This window comes from Cyprinodon tularosa, unplaced genomic scaffold (genome assembly GCF_016077235.1).
Source record: "Cyprinodon tularosa strain WSP-4 unplaced genomic scaffold, ASM1607723v1 ctg192, whole genome shotgun sequence".
Classification (NCBI taxonomy): domain Eukaryota; kingdom Metazoa; phylum Chordata; class Actinopteri; order Cyprinodontiformes; family Cyprinodontidae; genus Cyprinodon; species Cyprinodon tularosa.
In genome coordinates this window covers 795,103-814,926 of record NW_024038688.1, presented here as the reverse complement: position 1 = coordinate 814,926, position 19,824 = coordinate 795,103, and the positions used below count along the sequence as shown (strand labels likewise).

General features: G+C 40.6%; 1 protein-coding gene across 2 annotated transcripts; it reads right to left on the bottom strand.

Moving 5' to 3' along the window:
* Positions 1-127: 127 nt before the first annotated feature.
* On the bottom strand, positions 128-18,249 carry LOC119782355 (GTPase IMAP family member 8-like). 2 transcript variants are annotated; one of them, XM_038283300.1, is made up of 4 exons: positions 18,227-18,249; positions 11,221-11,274; positions 1,757-2,449; positions 128-1,661 (listed from the first exon to the last, which is right to left on the bottom strand). In XM_038283300.1, the coding sequence occupies exons 2-4, from the start codon at positions 11,258-11,260 to the stop codon at positions 349-351; spliced, it is 2,046 nt and encodes a 681-aa protein (XP_038139228.1). In that variant the 5' UTR covers positions 11,261-11,274; positions 18,227-18,249; the 3' UTR covers positions 128-348. The 2 variants fall into 2 exon arrangements, with proteins under 2 accessions (XP_038139228.1, XP_038139227.1); XM_038283299.1 differs by lacking the exon at positions 18,227-18,249 and adding an exon at positions 14,876-14,909.
* Positions 18,250-19,824: the final 1,575 nt, after the last annotated feature.

Below are 19,824 nucleotides of genomic sequence, written 5' to 3'. Positions count from 1 at the left end.
GGCATGTTCTGTATCTTCTGATTCGGGAGGAGTGAATGCTGGGAGTCAATGACTCAGTGTAACCAGCTGGATCTCCTTGTAGTTAGAAAACTGTCTGGATGATTTGATTAACTGAGTGTAAAAATCCTTTTTTTATTAATTAGTTTGAGTTGAATTGACACATACTGCCTGTTCAGAGTGTTGGATCCTCCTGGAAGAGCTTGTGAGTCTGGCTTAATATCGATCAAATAGGGGGATATTAAGTCTGTCCACATCTTATTTTTGATGGAGTTTTAATCTTTTTTTGGAACATTGATTTTTTTCCAGCAATTCTTAGTTTTATATCACCATCACATTTCTTTTTTTATTTTAAGGATCTGCTGTTGTATTCATATAAAATTTCTTAGAGCTGGATTCTTCAGCCTGTTTTCTGGCCTGCTTTAGAAACTTCTTCTTCATTTCCTCCAATTGTTTGCAATATTTTTCCTCTAATTCTTTTTCCATTCTCTCCTGATCATATTTTTTTATTTTATTTTCATATTTTTCTCTTTCTTTGTCGAACTTCTCTTGAAGCCTCTTCAGTTCTTCTCTTCTCTCCTCATCCTCTCGATGTCGTTTTTCCCACCACTCCTTCCTTTCCTTTTCCCAGGCGTCTCGTTTTTCTTCCATCTGTTTTTTCATCTCTTCCATTTTTCTGTCAGTTGTCTCCTTTCCTTCTGACTCTATCTTAATCTTTTTCTCTAAAGTTTGTCGTTCTGTTTCCCACTGTTGTTGTTGTTGTTCCTCCTCCTCTTTTCTCTTCTTCTCTTCTTCTTCTCTTATCTGCTGTTTTTTCATCTTCCGCTCTTTTTTCTTGTTGATGTTTTCTTCCATCTCTTTAAGTTGCTCAGCTAATTCTTTTCTCTCTTTCTCTATTTCTTCTCTCTGTTCCACCATTTTTCTTCTCATTGCTTCTTTTTCTTCTTCAATGTTTCTTTTCAGCTCCTCCTTCAGTTTTTTTATATCTTCTTCTTTTTCCTTCAGGATTTTCTCTATTCTCTTTTGTATCTCAGCTTCGGTCTCATGCAGCATCTCGTTTGTGTAATAGCGGCCTCCATTTTCCCTCACCATGATGTCGATCTTTCTGATCAGCTCTCTGACTTGTGATCGATTCCATCTCCCATGGTTATTAAACACATGATATCTCCCTCCACAGTCTCTGATCAGCTTCTTGCAGGGTTCCTCACAATCCTTTTCCACATATTCTTCAATAGACTTCTCCTCATACTCCAGATCATCTCCTCTAGTAAAAAGGATGATGGTGAAATTTTCTGAATTTTTACCAAACACCTCATGGATGCGTTTTAAAGTCTCGTTCTCCTCTTCTGTAAATCTGCCAATTGGAATCACCACCAGGAAGACATGTGGACCTGGAGCCAGAAGACTGGTGCATCTCACCAGCTCTTCACTGACTGCTTCATGGGACAAACTGTTTCCAAATAAACCAGGAGTGTCCACAACCACAACAGGGCGACCGTCGACTAAACCTTGCTCTTTCTGACAGCGTTTAGTTACTGATCTTTGACTTGATCCAAATGTGAACACTTTTTTCCCCAGAATGGTGTTTCCTGATGAACTCTTTCCATTCCCAGTTTTCCCAATCAGGACAATCCTTAGACACTCTGGGTTTTTTTTCTTATCACCTGTAATATTAAAGCATTTTGCAGCATGTTAAAAGCAGGTTCAAAGACAGAAGCAGTGGTCAGGAGGTCAAAAAAAATGAAGAACTGATACTTACTTGCCATCTTTTCTGTCTTCAGTTCTTCTAGTTCTTTCTGTTGTTTCTGTAGTCTTTCGTTTTGGGCATTTGCAAACATTACTGTTGTGTAACTTTGTGTTTTAGTATCAGATGTCCTTGTCATTCCCACAATTCCCAAAAGTTGGGGTATCTGTTGTGTATCGTTAACGTTGAAAACAACATATCTTCCTTCACAGCTCTGAAGGAGCTCCTGGATGTTTCTATCAGTCTCTATGAAGTTAACATCTTCAGCTGTTGGATCTGAGTCCACAGTGAACAGGATCATGGTGAAGTCATTTACTCTAGAGCTGAATGTGTCCTGGATGGTCTGTAACTCTCCCTTGTCTTCATCAGTGAGGGGACCCACAGGTAGGACCAGGATGAAGGCGTGGACACCCTCAGGATCACAGAGGGAGATACACCTGAATGATTCCTCCATCACTTCCTGCTGAGCTTTTCCACACAACGCAGGCAGCTCCACCACAGAAACCCAACGTCCATGAACCTCTCCCTGGTTTCTAACACACTCTGATGAGTTGGAGGCTGAAGGAAGATCTATTTGACCTAGAATGGCCTTCCCTGATGAGGTCTTCTCTGCCTCTTTTCTTCCAAAGAGAACCAGATTTAAAAAATCTTTAGGTTTTACAGTCATGACTAAACCTTCATCCTTGTCTTCATCAATTTCCTCGGACACTGCAAGGAAGGGGGAAAAGGGTAAAAATTCTCCTTTGGGAACCAGAAAACATAATTACTGGATTTCAGTTTTACTCCAAAGTTATAGGAAAACCAAAAACAGAAAAACGACATTGGTAAAATGTATTCATATGCATTTTGAAATCAGAAGGTTGTCATTAAAACAGTTATCAAATCAATGGGCCAAGCAATTTATTTGAAATGTACTCGTAGCCATGAAATGGAAAATGGATGGTTGACGTTGGTAAATTCAAATAAAACTTCACGGGGGGGAGGGCAAACTAACATCTAAATCAATAGTTAACTAAAACCTGCTGTGAAGAGTTGTGTTTATTACATTACCTGATAAATCCCTCAAAGTGGATATGGTTGTGAACTGAGACTCATGAATAAAGAGGAAATGGTTTTAACCTTTTAATTCTGCCAAATCGTCTAAACTTTTTTTGCTGGAATAACTAATTTTTGAAAAGTAATAAGCTTTTTTTTTTCAAAGATCCCCCTTGCACACACACACATGGAATATAATAACACACATATACAGACACACACACAAAAATACACATATGGTATATATATATATATATATATATATATATATATATATATATATATATATCGATTAGTTCGATTAGTCTTTCACCCCTATACCCAGGTCGGACGACCGATTTGCACGTCAGGGCCGCTACGGGCCTCCACCAGAGTTTCCCCTGGCTTCGCCCTGCCCAGGCATAGTTCACCATCTTTCGGGTCCTATCACACACGCTCATGCTCCACCTCCCCAACGGGGGGGGCGAGATGGGCTGGTGGTGCGCCCGGAGCCACGGGGGGGCCCGGCATCCCACCTCAGCCGGCGCGCCCCGGCTAGCAATTGGATAGCTCAGTAGGTAACACGACGACTCTGGCACAGGTGACTGGGGTTCGATTCCCAGGTGGACACTTAGGCAAGGTCCTTTGTGCTTAGTGGCCTACCTCAGGCATGAGTAAAACCGCAAATACATACTGGCTCGGACGTCGCCCGGGTTAACAAGGTCTGCTAGGGAACCAGGGCAACTTGATGACAAAATGGCTACTGGAACAAGACATAGATGGACTAGAGCAGAAAACTTGGTACTGATGAAATGCTACTATACAAGCATCCCCAGTGAGAGAGGTTACATGCAGAGACTATGGGAATTATGGCAGCTCCAACAACCATCATCGACACTGACAAAGAAACAACTACTCTAACTCAGTGTTGTAACATCCGCAAATGGCAGCTCCTATCACAACTAGAAATTGATGAGGTACAACTGACATGCAGCAAGGGGGAGTCAGGACAACAGGTCAGTAGGGAGATATCATCATCCCAACACATAGAGATTGGGTCCCCAGCCCCAACATATACAAGCCCACTAAACGTAAGGGCGGCTGACCTACGACAGCAGATCATAACTAAACTGGATTCCCTCGTACAACAACCAAGACTTCCAAGGCTAAGTGACAGAGATGTACATACTATCCCTACTAAAGACATAACTGAGACCAACGAGCTGACCTACGCCACAGCTACAGTGATCCTAGAGATGCTTGGCTATAAGATAAACACCACAGGCCACAAAGCAGAGCCCCCATGGAGGAGAAGGTTGGAAGCCAAGATCAAGGCAACACAAAGAGAAGTTAGTCAGCTCTCAGACCTGCAGAAAGGTGTAGGGAAGAGGTTACCTAAGTACAACAAGCTGTCGATTCCTGATGCTCTAGAAACTGCCAAACAAAGACTCGCCGCCCTGGCCACCCGCCTAAAGAGATACAAGGGAGAAGCAGAAGCCAGGAGAATAAACCAGGTGTTCTCCACCAACCCATCCAAAGTGTACTCACAGTGGCAGGGTAATTCAAGATCAGATCCACCCAGGGCTGAGACTGAACAGTACTGGAGAAACATATGGGAGAAGGAGGCATCCCACAACACCAATGCTCAGTGGCTAGAAGATCTAAGAACAGATTACAGCAATCTCCCAGAACAAGAACCAGTAACCGTTACAATGGCAGATGTCCAAGAAAGAGCGGCAGGTATGAAGAGCTGGACAGCACCAGGCCCTGACATGATCCACACCTACTGGCTGAAAAAACTAACCGCACTTCATGCACGCCTCGCAGCACAAATGAACCAACTGCTGATGGATGGGACCCACCCAGAATGGTTAACCCAAGGATGGACAATCCTGATCATGAAGGATCCCCAGAAGGGAACAACCCCATCCAACTACCGGCCAATAACTTGCCTATGTACAACATGGAAGCTCCTGTCAGGCATCATAGCGGCTAAGATGAATAGGCACATGGCTCAATACATGCACCCTTCCCAGAAGGGAATAGGCAGTAACACCAGAGGAGCCAAGCACCAGCTACTAGTGGATAGAGCAGTCACTCGTGACTGTAAGACCAGACAGACAAATCTGTGCACTGCCTGGATTGACTATAAGGAAGCCTATGATTCAATGCCACATACATGGATACTGGAATGCTTGGAAATGTACAAGATCAACAGGACTCTAATAGCCTTCATCAAGAACTCAATGAAGCTGTGGAAAACAAGTCTGGAAGCCAATGCAAAGCCAATAGCACAAGTCACCATCAAGTGCGGCATATACCAGGGTGAGGCACTATCCCCGCTGCTGTTCTGCATAGGCCTGAACCCCCTCAGCCAGATCATCACAAAGACTGGCTACGGATACCAATTCTGAAGCGGAACAATCATCAGTCACCTCCTCTACATGGATGACATCAAGCTGTATGCCAGGAGTGAGCGAGACATCGACTCACTGATCCACACTACCAGGATCTACAGCAACAACATTGGGATGTCATTCGGACTGGACAAGTGCGGTCGCATGGTCTCAAAGAGAGGAAGATGATCAAAACCGAGGGGGTTGAACTACCAGAAGGCCACATTACAGATGTGCAGGACAGCTACAAATACCTTGGGGTGCCACAGGCTAACGGAAACCATGAGGAGATGGCACGAAAGACTGCCACAGCTAAATACCTACAAAGAGTAAGGCAGGTCCTGAAAAGTCAGCTGAATGGGAAAAACAAGATCCAAGCCATCAACACATATGCCCTACCAGTCATCAGATACCCCGCTGGTATAATAAACTGGCCAAAGGAGGAGATAGAGGCTACTGACATCAAGACGAGAAAGCTTCGCACAATGCATGGAGGGTTCCACCCGAAATCCAGCACTCTGAGACTGTATACCAAGCGTAGCGAGGGAGGCCGAGGGCTAGTGAGTGTCAAGACCACTGTCCAGGATGAAAGAACTAAGATCCAGGAGTACATCAGAAAGATGCCCCCCAAAGACAAATGGCTTGGCGAATACCTCAGGCAGGAGAAAACCGAAAGTGAGAACAAGAAAGAGGAAGGAGAACCATCATGGAGGGACAAGCCGCTGCACGGCGTATACCACAGACAAATAGAAGAAGTGGCTGATATCAAAAAATCCTACCAGTGGATGGAAAAGGGTGGACTGAAGGACAGCACAGAGGCACTAATCATGGCAGCACAAGAACATGCACTCAGTACAAGATCAATAGAGGCCAGGGTCTACCACACCAGGCAGGACCCCCGATGCAGACTGTGCAAAGATGCCTCTGAAACAATACAGCACATAACAGCAGGGTGTAAAATGGAGGCAGGAAGTGCATACATGGAACGCCACAACCAGGTAGCTGTCATAGTATACAGGAACATCTGCCATGAGCATGGGCTGGAAGTCCCAAGGTCAAAATGGAAGACACCTCCTAAGGTAGTTGAGAATGACCGAGCTAAGATCCTATGGGACTTCAAGATCCAGACTGACAAACAGGTGATGGCTAACCAACCAGACATCGTGTTGATCGACAAACAGCAGAAGAAGGCAGTAGTGATAGATGTGGCAATCCCAAGCGACAGCAACATCAAGAAGAAAGAACACGAAAAGCTTCAGAAATACCAAGGGCTGAAGGAGGAGCTACAAAAGATGTGGAAAGTAAGAGCAGCAGTGGTGCCAGTAGTAATTGGAGCACTGGGGGCTGTGACCCCCAAACTGGGAGAGTGTCTACAGCAGATTCCAGGTAAAACATCAGAGGTCTCTGTCCAGAAGAGCGCAGTCCTAGGAACAGCTAAGATACTGCGCAGAACTCCCAGGCCTCTGGTAGAGGACCCGAGCTTGAGGATGACACATACCACCCCACGAGGTGTGAGAAAACAGTTTTTTGTTTATATATATATATATATATATATATATATATATATATATATATATATATATCTGACATCATAAATGTCTCTTTCGACTGCTACCAGCACAGTCCAGCAGGTGTAGCCATTTTTCTATCTCATTCATACTGTTTTTCAATGTAGTTCTTTAGGCAAACTGTGTACACAGCACAACATATTACAGCATTGACTGCCTCTCCCTTCTGATGAAGTGGTGTCGGCTTTTCTTTGAACTTCAGCAGTCTGACCTCAACATCTCACGCTGTCTCCCATTTGGAATACACTGTTGCTCCCTTGCTCTGATCACTTCCATCAAAGAATATTTCATTCCATTTGATCCAGCTGACTGGTGTGAAGCTCTCATGAAAGGTGATATGGCTAATTTGTATGTACTCTTCGAACAGCTGGGAGGCCTGTTCCCTCAATTTTGCAGACAGTGTTTTTCCCATGTGTCACACTACTTCAAAATTCTTTAAATGCACTTCTGACTAGAATGGCAAAATTTTGTTTAACAGGTATCACAAGATCTATTTGGTCATACAGGCTGGCTACTTAACTCTGCATTTGTCTTCTAGTCATGGGGTCAGGAATGTTGTCTCTCACATCTTCCACAATGAGATTGGGGCCAATACTCATCTGCTTGGGGAGCTTCTTTGCTGCTCTCCTTTCCACCATTTCATGAAATTGAGCTCCATAAGCCATTCTCCATGGTGGTTATTTCTTGAGTTGCCTCTCTGTTCTTAGAGAAGTTGCCTCCACTCCTGTTGTTGGGTAGAGAGATTGGATCTTCAATCCATGGGCACTTTGTGTCCCAGTATGGTTTGCCACTGTGAGCATCTGCATTGACAGAGGCAAAAAACTTTCTGATGCTTTCTGTCTCTTTTTCTTTGCCTAATGTCATTACCTTGCCTCTAGGCTGTCAGTAACCAAACCTGTATCCTTCATGCTTAGTTCACAGGCTTCTCCAATGCTATCCCATTTCCACCAGTCAAGAAATGATCTGAGCTTTATCACAGGCTGTCTCTGTTCCCTGAAGTGCAGACTTAACCCGATCTTTCCCATACCTGGACCAGAGTTTTTGCCTATTTTTCTGACATTTTCTGGTCATTTATTACATTCCTGTTTTTTATGGTCTTCCTGCACCTGCCTGTTTAGTTTTGCTTTCTCCTCCTCTCCAGCTTCTTCAATATCTGCCAGTAGGCCAGTATGAAAATCATTATTTGTGTCACTGAAACCCCTCGCATAAGAAGTGAGTATCTTCAATTGCTCTTGTAACTCACTCTTGCTCATATTCTCCATGGTCCAGCTCAGGCTTGTTTGGTGGAGGCACACATAGTTCTAGTTATTTGTGATTTTGATGTTTTACTCCCTTCCCAAGAGCTTCTTCCACCATTGTTGCCACTTACATAATACAGCCTCCTTGAGTTCAGGCCTTTAATCCTCATCTCCACTGCAACTGGTTTTCAACTGTTATGTGTAGTTTGATGCTTCAGCTCCAGGCCAAACTTGAAAACTGGCTAGTCATCACCAAGAAAGATGCTAGGAACAAACTCAAATAATTTTTCATTGTGTTTTATTTGTTGAAAATTTTAGTTTAGGTTTGTCAGAGGATTTAGGATTGGGATTTTGGGTTAAAAACCTTTTAAGATTAAATTCAGAAACAGAAATTGAATTAGTTCCATACAAATATTTTTTTTAGCAAATATGCTGGTGGAGATTCTGGTCATAGTCATTCAGTAAAATAAATGTAAGTTTCTGATGACTGAGAGTTTGTGTTCTAGTGGGTGGTGTGAGTCAAAAAGAAGATACTGGTCTGTGTGAGTAGGTTTCCTGTATACTTAAATGTTTAGGCTTCCATCTCCTTCCATGCTCACCAAACAGTCCAGAAAAGGTACTTTGTTGTTGACGAGGGAGCTTTAGACACTTTCAAAGGTAAGTAAGAAGATGCAACCAGTATATTCTTACCAATCATAACAGGCCATGATGCACCATCCCAATTGTCTGTCCTAAATGGTCTGTTGTTGTCATGCAATGTCACAAGGACCAACGTGCTGAGCCTTCAAACCCACAAGACATGTACATCCTCTTTAATGAATGTGGTGAATGTTACCATGGTGACTGGACTATCCCTTCAACTGAAAACATGATGCATTTGGTTTCACTTCCTCTAAACCTCAACAGCTTGAGAGCCAGTTTACTGTTGCTGCTACTTCCCTTTTTCCAGGGAAGTGCAACTCTCATTCAAGTGAAAAGATTTTACCTTTTATCTAACATTATAACATTATAACAAGCATATAAAGTCTTTACATTTAATCAGTTCCCTTTGGATATACTTTTAACATGTGAAAACAGTCATCTCTAGTTCTAGGCTTTCTGAAATAGAGACCAAATTATTATTGCTGATTACAAACTTTAAAACTGTGAAATTCATGTTTGTTTAATAAATGAAGGCGACTTTAAACAGAAATTAGCTCCTTTAATCTCCAGGTCTAATCACAGCCACTAACTCGTGTACCTTCATCTTTCTTGCTCCAAACCACAATGCTCATTCCAAACAGTATTCAAATTCATTACAAGATGATGACATACAAGAATGATTTTTGTAAAATCTGGGACTACATATTTACAAAAGAGACCAGACTTTGCTTATATTTCAAAAAAACATTTATTATAGGATTCCCAATAGCACCTGTGAGAGACACTGCAATCTCCCTATGTTGAAGAACCTATGATGTGTAGCATCCAGTCTCTTCTTCCTATCTCATTCCTTACTGCCAGCACTATTCTGACACCCCTTCTCATGACAAACAGTGACACACAACTGCTTTGGCTAAAGAGTCCTTACCAATTTGAGAGTCACAGACAGAGGCCATGGCCAGTATTTATACTTGTGTGTTCTCATGTGCTTGTGAAACATCATCAGCATCAGCCCAGCCACTGTTCCAATTCACAAGAACGCAAGACAGAGAATGGACGAAGTCCCAGGATGTGGTTCTCGCCCCTCTTTCTTAACTGAGCATGCATCAGAGCAGACTTGTCCATTCTCCAGACTGACAGCTGTTCCAGCATGCACCACGACAGCAGCAACTTCCAGTGGAATGCTCACAGAGCACAGAATATTAACTTAAAAGTTCACTTATCTGCTGCTGCTGTTCTACAAAAACACCAAAAATATGTTTTAAGATAATTTGAGGTGAGATCAGTATACTTTTAAGGTTTACTGATTTAGAGCATAATTCAAAAGAGAGTTTGTTAAGAGGACTGCGGACCTCCGAGGCTAACCACAGCCAGGGCTAACGTTAGCCCATTTGCAGCAGCCCTCTCTCTGCATAGCCGTTTGTGAAGTACAGCTGGCTCTGATGAATTTTTTCAAAAGGGCAGAAAATGGGTTGTACTTCCTGCAGAGGATAAGGAGAGCCCACCTGCCCCCACCCATCCTCCCCACCTTCTCCAGAAGCACCATAGAGAGCGTTCTGACCAGCTGTCTCACTGTGTGGTGTGGAGGCTGCAGCGCCTCAGACTGGAGGAACGTAAGAAGATTGGTGAGAACAGCAGAGAGGATCATCAAGGCTCCACACCCCTCCGTGAAAGACATTACAAATCGAGACTCACCACCACAGTATAAACATCATACTTGTACTTCATGGTGAATCTACAAAATATAACTTAACTTAGTGTTTCTTCTGAATTTTGCACCATATCTATTTATTTTTTCACTGCTCTGAACCCTCCACATTTTGATCACTCCTCCACTTTGACAAAGTGGAGAGATTATTCTGCGTGCTCCCTTTCTCCACGAATCCATACTTTTCGAATGTTCTTGTCAAGAACGTACTTAGTGAGAACACAAGAACATACTCGCATTCTTGTGAATTGAGAAATGGCGAATGACTCGATCTGATGGGTTTCCTTCCAAAGAAAACTTTTAGCTAATCTTTCTGTAGGATTTGATTATTTTGCTCTGTAGAGTTTTTTGTGATGTTAATTTGTGAAATACTAAATTAATAAATAACCGGCTTGAAAAAAAAATAATAACCAGTCTAGTTTTTAGAGAAAGAAGTGTGGACCTGGTTTAACCTTTGGCATGCAAAAAGTTCTTTAAAGAATTACCTCCAACATAATTCTGAATTTTTTTCAAGAATACCTTACGTTGGTGATGCTAACTGACCCAGAACGGGAAGGGTTTGATTTAAAGTCTTTTATCTGTAAATATATCATTTCTGATTTATATGAACAAGTTTTTGAACTAAAGACCATCAGCGGAATATGAACGATGTGTTCTTTATGGTTTTTGATGTACGCAAGTATACTTCAATCAGTTAAAGCTGTTTATGAGTCATAGTCATAATCAACACTGATCCATTAGAATAGTTGGTTCTGGAAATAGTCTAAGTAGTCTGCATTATTGCAGGTTGTATATAAAAGAAAAAAACACATTCTAAACATGTAGACTACAACCAAATTCCATTTTTAAAACATACTAATTATACAGATTAAATTTAGAAAGCATTATTTGGACTCTGTTCAGTAATACTTACAGTTTGGACGAACAAATTCAAAACTCCCACTGTGCTTCATTGGCTGTACAACGTCTGTAAGTGTAGAGGTAAAAATATGAATTATTCTCAAGTTTCCCCAGTTTGAAGAACCCATGCAGAGTATAAAACTAAATCATCTTAATTTTAATTTTGAGACCATAATAAAATGTTATGCAGGCTTTCAGCATATGATGCACATATTGGACACAAATAGAAATTATGAATACTTACAGAATACATTTAATAAAGGAGATCCAAGAAAGGCAAAATTTGAAGTAACAAGGTTTGTTTCGTGTGAAGAACTGAGGACTAAGGACTGAATTTAGCCCCAACAAGTTTGTTAAAGGCCAGACCTTACATTATGTATGTATATATGTAACTCTAGCAAAATTATGCCGAAATACTGCAGATTACACCTGAGGAGCACCAAAGCATTCTTTTTTTTTTCATGAACAATAGGGAATAATTTACAACTTAAGGTTGTCTACATTAAAATATGAGTTCAGGAATGTGCATTTTTATCTTGGTGAGGATAAAATCAATCAAGAATCAGTTTCAAAATACCTTTATTTGTCATTGTTCAAAAAACCATTCAATTTGTTCCAGAACAACCCATCGAAGGGACACAATTCAAGCCCAAACATGGAGAGACAGGTGTCTGGGGCTGCATCCATTGAAAGGTGCTGCCCTTGTTTATAGACAATAAATTACAAACACAGGAGGTAGATAGTAATAAAACATGTAACCTTACACTGTGTGCTTGACAAGTCACATTGTAAGGTTGCCAAGGCAACTTTTGGAAAACCCAGGTCAACCTAGTAATGTTGGAGAAATCCTGCAAGTTATTTCACTCCAAGTTGAACAATGTTTATCATATGACAGATTACCAATAACCATGTGTAAATCTGAAATCAATTTTCTTTTTATTTTATGAAAAATCTTTTTTTAACTGTGTTCACATGTTCCACTAACAAAAATAATTATGTATAATTAAATGTTTCTTGGCTGCTCAGTGTCGCAGTGGGTAGCACTGCTGCCTTGCAACAAGAAGGTTCTGGGTTCGATTCCTGGCCCAGGGTCTCTCTGCATGGAGTTTGCATGTTCTCCCTGGGTACTCTGGGTTCCTCCCACAGTCCAAAAACATGACTGTTAGGTTAATTGGCTTTTCTACAGTCCCCTTGGGTGTGAGTGCGTGTGTGAATGGTTGTTTGTCTCTGTGTTGCTCTGCGATGGACTGGTGACCTGTCAAGGATGGACCCCACCTCTCACCCACTGACAGCTGGAGATAAGCATCAGCACCCCTCGCAACCCCACTTGGGATAAGCGTGCTAGACAATGGATGGATAAATGTTTCTTAGCCCATCAAGTTTTTTAAATTGGTGTAAACTGCTATAACAATATTGAAGTGTGTTAGGGCAGCAGAGGCTAGTTTTCCCAGCATGCACTGGGCAGCATGTTCAGTTTTTGAAGCTGCCAGTCAATGTTATCAATCTTTTCCAGGTTATGAAGTTACATGTTTTATTTGTTACTGTTATGTCTGTTGTATCATTAGTTTCTGTTATAATCTGAAGTGCTTGTTGTCCCACCATGAGTCTGGAAGGTATGTCCGCTAATGACATCTCCTGGTTGTACAGAAAGTGTGTGTGTGTGGTTCAATAAAAGAGAAAGCCTTCCAGAGTCGTGCGGTGTATGGGGCACGGAAGCTACCGCTAAACTGAAGTCTTCTCTGGATAGTTATTGCTGTAGCAACCCATTAATGCTACATTGGTGTCAGAAGTGGGATTCAAGATTGCTGCCACTGTGAGAGAGATTGATGAGCTCATTCAGCAGATAAAAGACATGGAAGGAACATGGCCCAAGAGGAGTTCTGTTTCACATTAATGCTACAATATTAAAATATTCTAACAGAGATACCAAATCATTTGAATCCTATATCCTAATGAAGTCAAAATGTAGAGTTTTGATGTAAAATTTTAAATCCCCATGGACCTTAAGCATCCTTATGTCCTTTGATCTTGGAGGCAGTGATGCAGTCTTCCTCATGCATACTGGAGTGTTTTTACACACCTTTAGGACTGGCTGTTTGCAGCCTTGGCCCACCTCCCCCATGATACACATTCATTGAATTGACTTTGGAACACTGGGCAAATCACTTATGCTGAACCAACACCTGATCCTACAAAGGGATCAACCCGTGGGTCAGCTCTGATCGGGTGTTGGATGATCAACACTCATTGAGAAACTGTGTATTTTCCAGACCTTGGTCTTTTATGTTTTAGTTAAGTGCTTACTTTGTAGTATTTTTTGAAAATCCTGAGTCCAAGAGAGAGAATAGTCATTGTAAACCTTGTATTTTATTTTAAACATGATGGGGCTTCTGCTTTTGTATCTTGTTTATAGAGGATTAGATCAGTTCAGTGAGGCTTTTTGTTGTTGTTGTTTTACTTTCTGTAAGTTAGAATAGTCTCTTCAACATTATGAAATATTTCTGTTTGTATTAATCAGGTCTTGATTCTAGTTGCATATTCTGCAGCTGTTGGCATCTGGAGATGTACCACCTTTCTCCAGCAGAGTGCGCTGTGGGTCTCCTGGGCTGGAGCCCTCCAGCACACCTGATGTTCATCAACCCATCAGGAGACCTGCCTTCTTAAGCAGCAACCAGACCTTCCTTCGACGCCGCAGTGTTGACCTAGTTTGGTTAGCGAACCTGAGCCTCTGTTACCTGAAAGAATCTTTGTTATCTCAAGTGAGAAACCTGATTCTAATCTGCCTCTGTCTTTGCTCACAGGAAACCTGTCTCAAGTCTGAAGCTCTGGATGAGCTTAACCTGCCTGCCAACCCTGGTGAGCCAAACCTGAAGATTCCAATCTGGATTTCTCCTGCTGTTCTCAGAGAAGAGCTGGAAACTCTGATCAAGGTCTGCCATTCAAAGTCAGAAGCTAGACGATGCTGCTGCTTGTGCACTCTGCTGAAACAACAGTCTCTGGACCCAACGTTTCCCTCTCTCACAAGTAAAGCCTGGACTTCTTCAAGGTAGACTCTGAATTATCTAAAGACTCAATTAATCATCTGACTGCCTGGCTAATCAAACTGTCCGTCTCTGCAGACATCAGTGAACCCAACCCGGACCAGTACCTGAACCAGTTCATGTCTTTGTGTGAAAACCTTTTTCAATAAACTCTGTTAAACTTTTACTCAGCCTCCGTTTGTGTTCTGCATGTGGGTTTAGCTTTAAACCAATCATGACAGCAGCTTTCTAAAGTTTACTTTTATAAACCCTCTTAACCAAAAACCTACAAGCTCAAAATATGTATGACTCCTTTATACCTTCCTTTCAAGTAGGGTGTAAAAGTGTCTTTATTTTAAAATAAAGCTAAGTAGAATTGTTTTATTTCAACACTAAGGTCTGATGCTGGTGTGCAACTCTGCTACAGATGCCCGAATAAGAGAAACTGAGCTAAGTTGTTTAATCTCATGTCTGCAGATTGTATCTATTCCTAATCAAATTAAAGTTATGAATAAAATAGAATTAAACGTTTTGTTCAGTTGTGGGGATTAACTAGTTTAAAGAACATTCTTAAAAATGTGTTTTTCAAAATGTATTAATGAACATCATCCTTGCACTCAGAACAGTGGAGAAAGAGTCTTAACTCACCAGGCTCTGCATCTGCCATGCTGTCACCTTGCTTTGGTCACCAGTGGATCCTTTTGAGCTGAAAAGAAAAACTGTAAAGATATTTCTAAACTTGTCAAAGGTGATCAATATTTTAAAGAAAAAAGGCTGCAACTATATGAAGAACTTGCTGAGTTGATGTTTGTGATCAATTATGTCCCGCAGAAAAATCTAATGGAAATCAAACACTTGCGTATTTTACTTCAAAATTCTGAGAACATGTTGTTTCATGTCAGTTACTGTCACCTACATTCTAATGAGTCTCCCAACTCAAATCCTTTAAAGAAAACTCTTTTCCACACACCAAAACAATTAGGAATGTCCCATTTAAGTTATTCTTTTTCATTTCTGATACCAATATTGCATCTTTGAGAATTCAGCAATACCAATATTGACCATATAAAATACTAGCACAAATTATAAATGCTTTATTCTAGATTAAATATTTCTTTATTTCTAAAGTTTATAGAAAATAGTTCTTCCATCTGCAGAATATTGCAAAAATTTGAAATCTCTTGTCCAGGGGTGATGCTGAGAAACTAGTCCATGCATTTGTTACTTCAAGGCTGGACTATTGTAATTCTTTGCTATCAGGAAGTCCACAAGCTGTAGTTAAAAGCCTTCAGCTGATCCAAAATGCTGCAGCCAGAGTTTTGAGGAAAATTAGAAAGAGAAATCCTATCCGTCATATCCTAGCCTCCCTTCATTGTACTCCTGTTAAAGCCAGAATATATTTTAAATTTCTCCTTCTTACATATAAAGGCTTACATGACCAAGCTCCATCTTATATATTTGTCGATTTCCTGATAGTAAAGAATTACAATAGTCCAGCCTTGAAGTAACAAATGCACAGACTAGTTTCTCAGCATCACCCCTGGACAGGAAATTTCTAATTTTTGCAATATTCCTCAGATGAAAGAAGGAAATTCTAGAAACCTCTTTGATATGGGATTAAAATGACAGGTCCTGATCAAAAAACAACAGGATTTTTTACTTTATTATCTGAAATCAGTTTGATCCCATCCAAATGAATGACTGGCTAATCAGCTTCTTTTTCAAAGACTCTGGTCCAAATACTAAGCAGAAAGTTAAGTCCAGGTTTTTTATGTCTTCAAGACATGCCTGTAATCTATGTTAGCTTAATCTGGATTATAGACAGATATATCTGGGTATCATCAGCATAACAGTGGAAATTAATCCCATGCTGTCTGACAACTCTAGCGATTGGAAGCATATATATAGTAAAGAGAATTGGTCCTAGCAATGATCCCTATGGTACTCCACAGGTAACCTTTGAGCACGAGGAAGATTTGTCATTAAGGTGAACAAACTGAAACTGATTAGATAGATAAGATTTAAACCAGTCTAGTGCTGTTCCTTTAATTACAACAAAATATTCAAGTCTTTCTAAAAGAATATTATGATCAACTGTACCAAATGCAGCACTAAGATCCAACAGGACGAGCACAGATACAAATCCATTATCTGAGTCCATGAAAATATCATTAGTGACTTTCACCAGAGCTGTTTCAGTGCTATGATGAGCTCTAAAGCCAGACTGAAACTCTTCAAAAAGTTCATATGGCGTAAGTGATCGCACACTTGTTTTGCAACTACTTTCTCAAGAATTTTAGATAAGAAAGGAAGATTGGATATAGGTCTATAATTGACCAAGTCATCTGGGTCAAGAGACGGTTTCTGAATTAAAGGTTTAATTACAGCAACCTTAAAAGCCTTTGGTACATCAGAATAAGAATCAGAATCAGAAATACTTGAATAATCCCAGAGGGAAATTACTTTACATGTACATATCCCTTTAACAGAGATAGATTAATCACATCTAAAATAACCTGGTTTGAACTGGATCTAACATACAGTACAAGTTGAAGGCTTAGATCAGGCAACCCCAAAGTCGGTACTCGAGGGCCGCTGTCCTGCATATTTTAGAGGTTTCCCTGCTTTAGCACAGCTGATTATGATGATTGCCGTTGAGCAAAAGCCTGTTAATCAGCTTTCAATTAAAACCAGCTGTGCTGGAGCAGGAAAACCTCTAAAACCTCCAGGACAGCGGCCCTCGAGGACCGACTTTAGGGATGCCTGGCTTAGATGAAGACAATAGTTTTGCCAGCTCTAAAAGTTCAACTGGATCAAAGCAGTCTAAATCCAGTTAAGATTCCATGACTACCTCAGATGCTGCCTCACCTTCCAGAGATAAGCCAATCATAGTTAGAAGAGTGCTAAGGATCTTATTTTTAATAAGATCAATTTTATTTTTAAAGAGTCGCATAAAATCTGCTAAGATTTTATGGGATGCTCTTAGCAGAATTACTGTTAAGAGTAGGTGGGATGGACGGTTCAACAGAGCTATTGCTCCGGGTGAGTTTGGCAACTGTATTAAAAAGATATCTAGGATTATTTTTATTCTACTCTATTAATGACAATTGAATTAGAATCTTGAGTTCCAATGGGGTAAAATGATAATGGCTTTTCATATTTGTTACACACATGCTCAACTCTGAATGGACCTACTTAGAATTGATTAAATCAACTCAAAGAAGTCTTTGTAAAATAAAATAAAAACTCTTGAGTCTGAGTTTCTTAAACCTCCTTTGTGAAATGTGTCTCCAACTACTCACTGTGATAACCAAAATACATAAATTCTTAAATATTTGTAATCATTGCTTTGTATCTTTTTCTGTTGAACAGGTGTTTTATGAAAGATTGTTTTATGGACCTTGTCTCCCTCTGGTTTGGTTAATTAATCTGTAAAACCCCTCTTAGCTGATTTGTTGTATTAAAAATAGAATGTTGATCAACTGATTTACTATCTGACAATTTTTTTTGTACTCAAAATGTAATTTACATTTATTGAATGTAAAAACATGTTTAATTGCTGATAATAGTCATACATTTATTTTTATTGGTTTCTATTTTAAGTAGTTTTCTCTTCAAAGCTGAACTGGTTCAGATGGAATTTTTTTGCACGTACTGCTCAGGAATCAAGTTACAGGAATGTCTTTTAGGGTGTGGCTTGACTGATAAACTCATTAGTTTGCTGATATTAAATAAGAATCCTAAAAAAGACTGTGATAGTTTCACTCTGAATTTTCAAACAGGTAGAATAAAAGATTAAACCATTTTGCTATCAAAACAACATTCCGCTTTTTTTGTCTACTTTAAGTAGCCCTAACTTGTTTGTCCTCTAATAAAAAAAGCACATTAAGATCCATTTCTACCCACAGTCTGGGTTTACATAAATTCTGAAGATGTTTCTAATTTTGGAGGAAAATACATTCTGATGTTTAATGACAACAAAATATAAAAAAGACTCACCTTTATCTTTGCTCAGTCGACAACAGGTTCAAAGCTTACTGAGCCACTGGATCGACACATACCTGAAAATGAAAGTATTTCATGCTCCCTCAGATGAAACAAAAAAAGAGAAACAGGATAATCCTGATCTGGTGAAGCAGAGAAGGAGGAGTTTTTCTCTGTAACAGAAGAGGAAGCTTTCACTGTTAAGATAAATAAGAGAAGAGAATAATAAAAGTCCTAAATGTCTGTGTGCTTTGGGATTCTACATCAATGGTGTAACAACACAACAGTAGGCCCGTAGGCAACATTATCTTGGTGGGCCCCATATGAAGTACAACACCCCACCTCGTCGCCGCTGCTGCCATAGACAACCGACCCGAAATGTGCCCCATACATACACATTTAATCATTTCATCATTCTTCACCTTCACTCGACATGGATATACTTTAGTATATTCTGCTGTAATATGAGTCTTATCGGGCTACCTTGAGTTTCACAGCCCTCCTTCTCACCCACACTCTCTCCATTCGTCCCCTGTCACAATCTTCACTCAATGTAGCAGCAATGTCTACCATTCTCTCTTTGGTTCTTTGAAAGAACATTTTTATTTTGGGAAGTTTTTTCCATTCTTCCAGCAGCTCTTCTTTCCTTTTTCTTTTCTGGAGTACCTCTTTTTGGTATCTATTGTCGCTAACACATTGAATGTAACGGTTATGGTTTTAATCAACGCACTAGGTTACTCATAATTCCAAGTCTTACTGTAAAAATAAAATACTGAAATTCATTGTTCTTTTAAGATCTTTATTGCGGTTTGAAACGGCTCACCATCATGTTGAAATTTGCCATGTGTTGGGGTATAAAAAAGGTCTGATCAGGTAACGTAGTATCAGGTGGGTTTAAGAGGAATTTTCGGCACCGTTACATCTGCGGACAAGAGACGTCCTAGTCTACAATTGCGTAGGGGGCCTATCAGGTCTCAGTGACGGGGCCCCTAAGAGGTCGGGGGGCCATAAGCAACTGCATACTCTGCTTACCCATAGCGAAGTGAGGGAGACAGGAGACAGGTTAGAATCAGGAATCAAAAACATCAGGTACAGAGATCTGTCGAAAGGATGGAGGCCTAAGCGTACCACAACGGTTTAACACTGTGGCATCCTTCAGCTGACTGAACACTCCTCTGAAGCTGCGTTCACATCGAACGCAGCAGGAGCCGCCGGAGCAGCTAGTTTACAAGCAAAGTCAATGGTTGACGCTCATCAAGGCTCAGTAAATGGTCCCGTCCCATGGTTCATGCGGCGCGTCGAGCAGAAAAAGTTAAATTTTTCCATCTCGAGATGGAAAAATTTTACTTTTGCTGCTCGACACGCCGCATGAACCAATCAGAGAAGTTGATCTTGTCATGGTTGGTTTTCGAATCAAACCCACATGCAGAACACCACTTGGAGACTGATAAAAAAGTTCAACAGAGTTTATTAAAAGTTGCACAAAGATAACATGAACTGGATTCAGGTAAACTGGTCCGGGCAGGATTCTCAGGCATCTGCAGAGACGGATAGTTTGATTAGCCAGGTTAACAGATGATTCGTTGCTTTTCAGAAGTTTCTGAGAATACCTT

Bases quoted from the DNA above. Each gene is read 5' to 3' on its own strand.
- LOC119782355 (XM_038283299.1), bottom strand. The intron at 2,450-11,220 runs GTAAGTATTACT...CCTTCCTTGCAG, and splicing joins TGAATTTGTTCGTCCAAACT to TGTCCGAGGAAATTGATGAA. The intron at 1,662-1,756 runs GTAAGTATCAGT...TTAATATTACAG, and splicing joins GAAGACAGAAAAGATGGCAA to GTGATAAGAAAAAAAACCCA.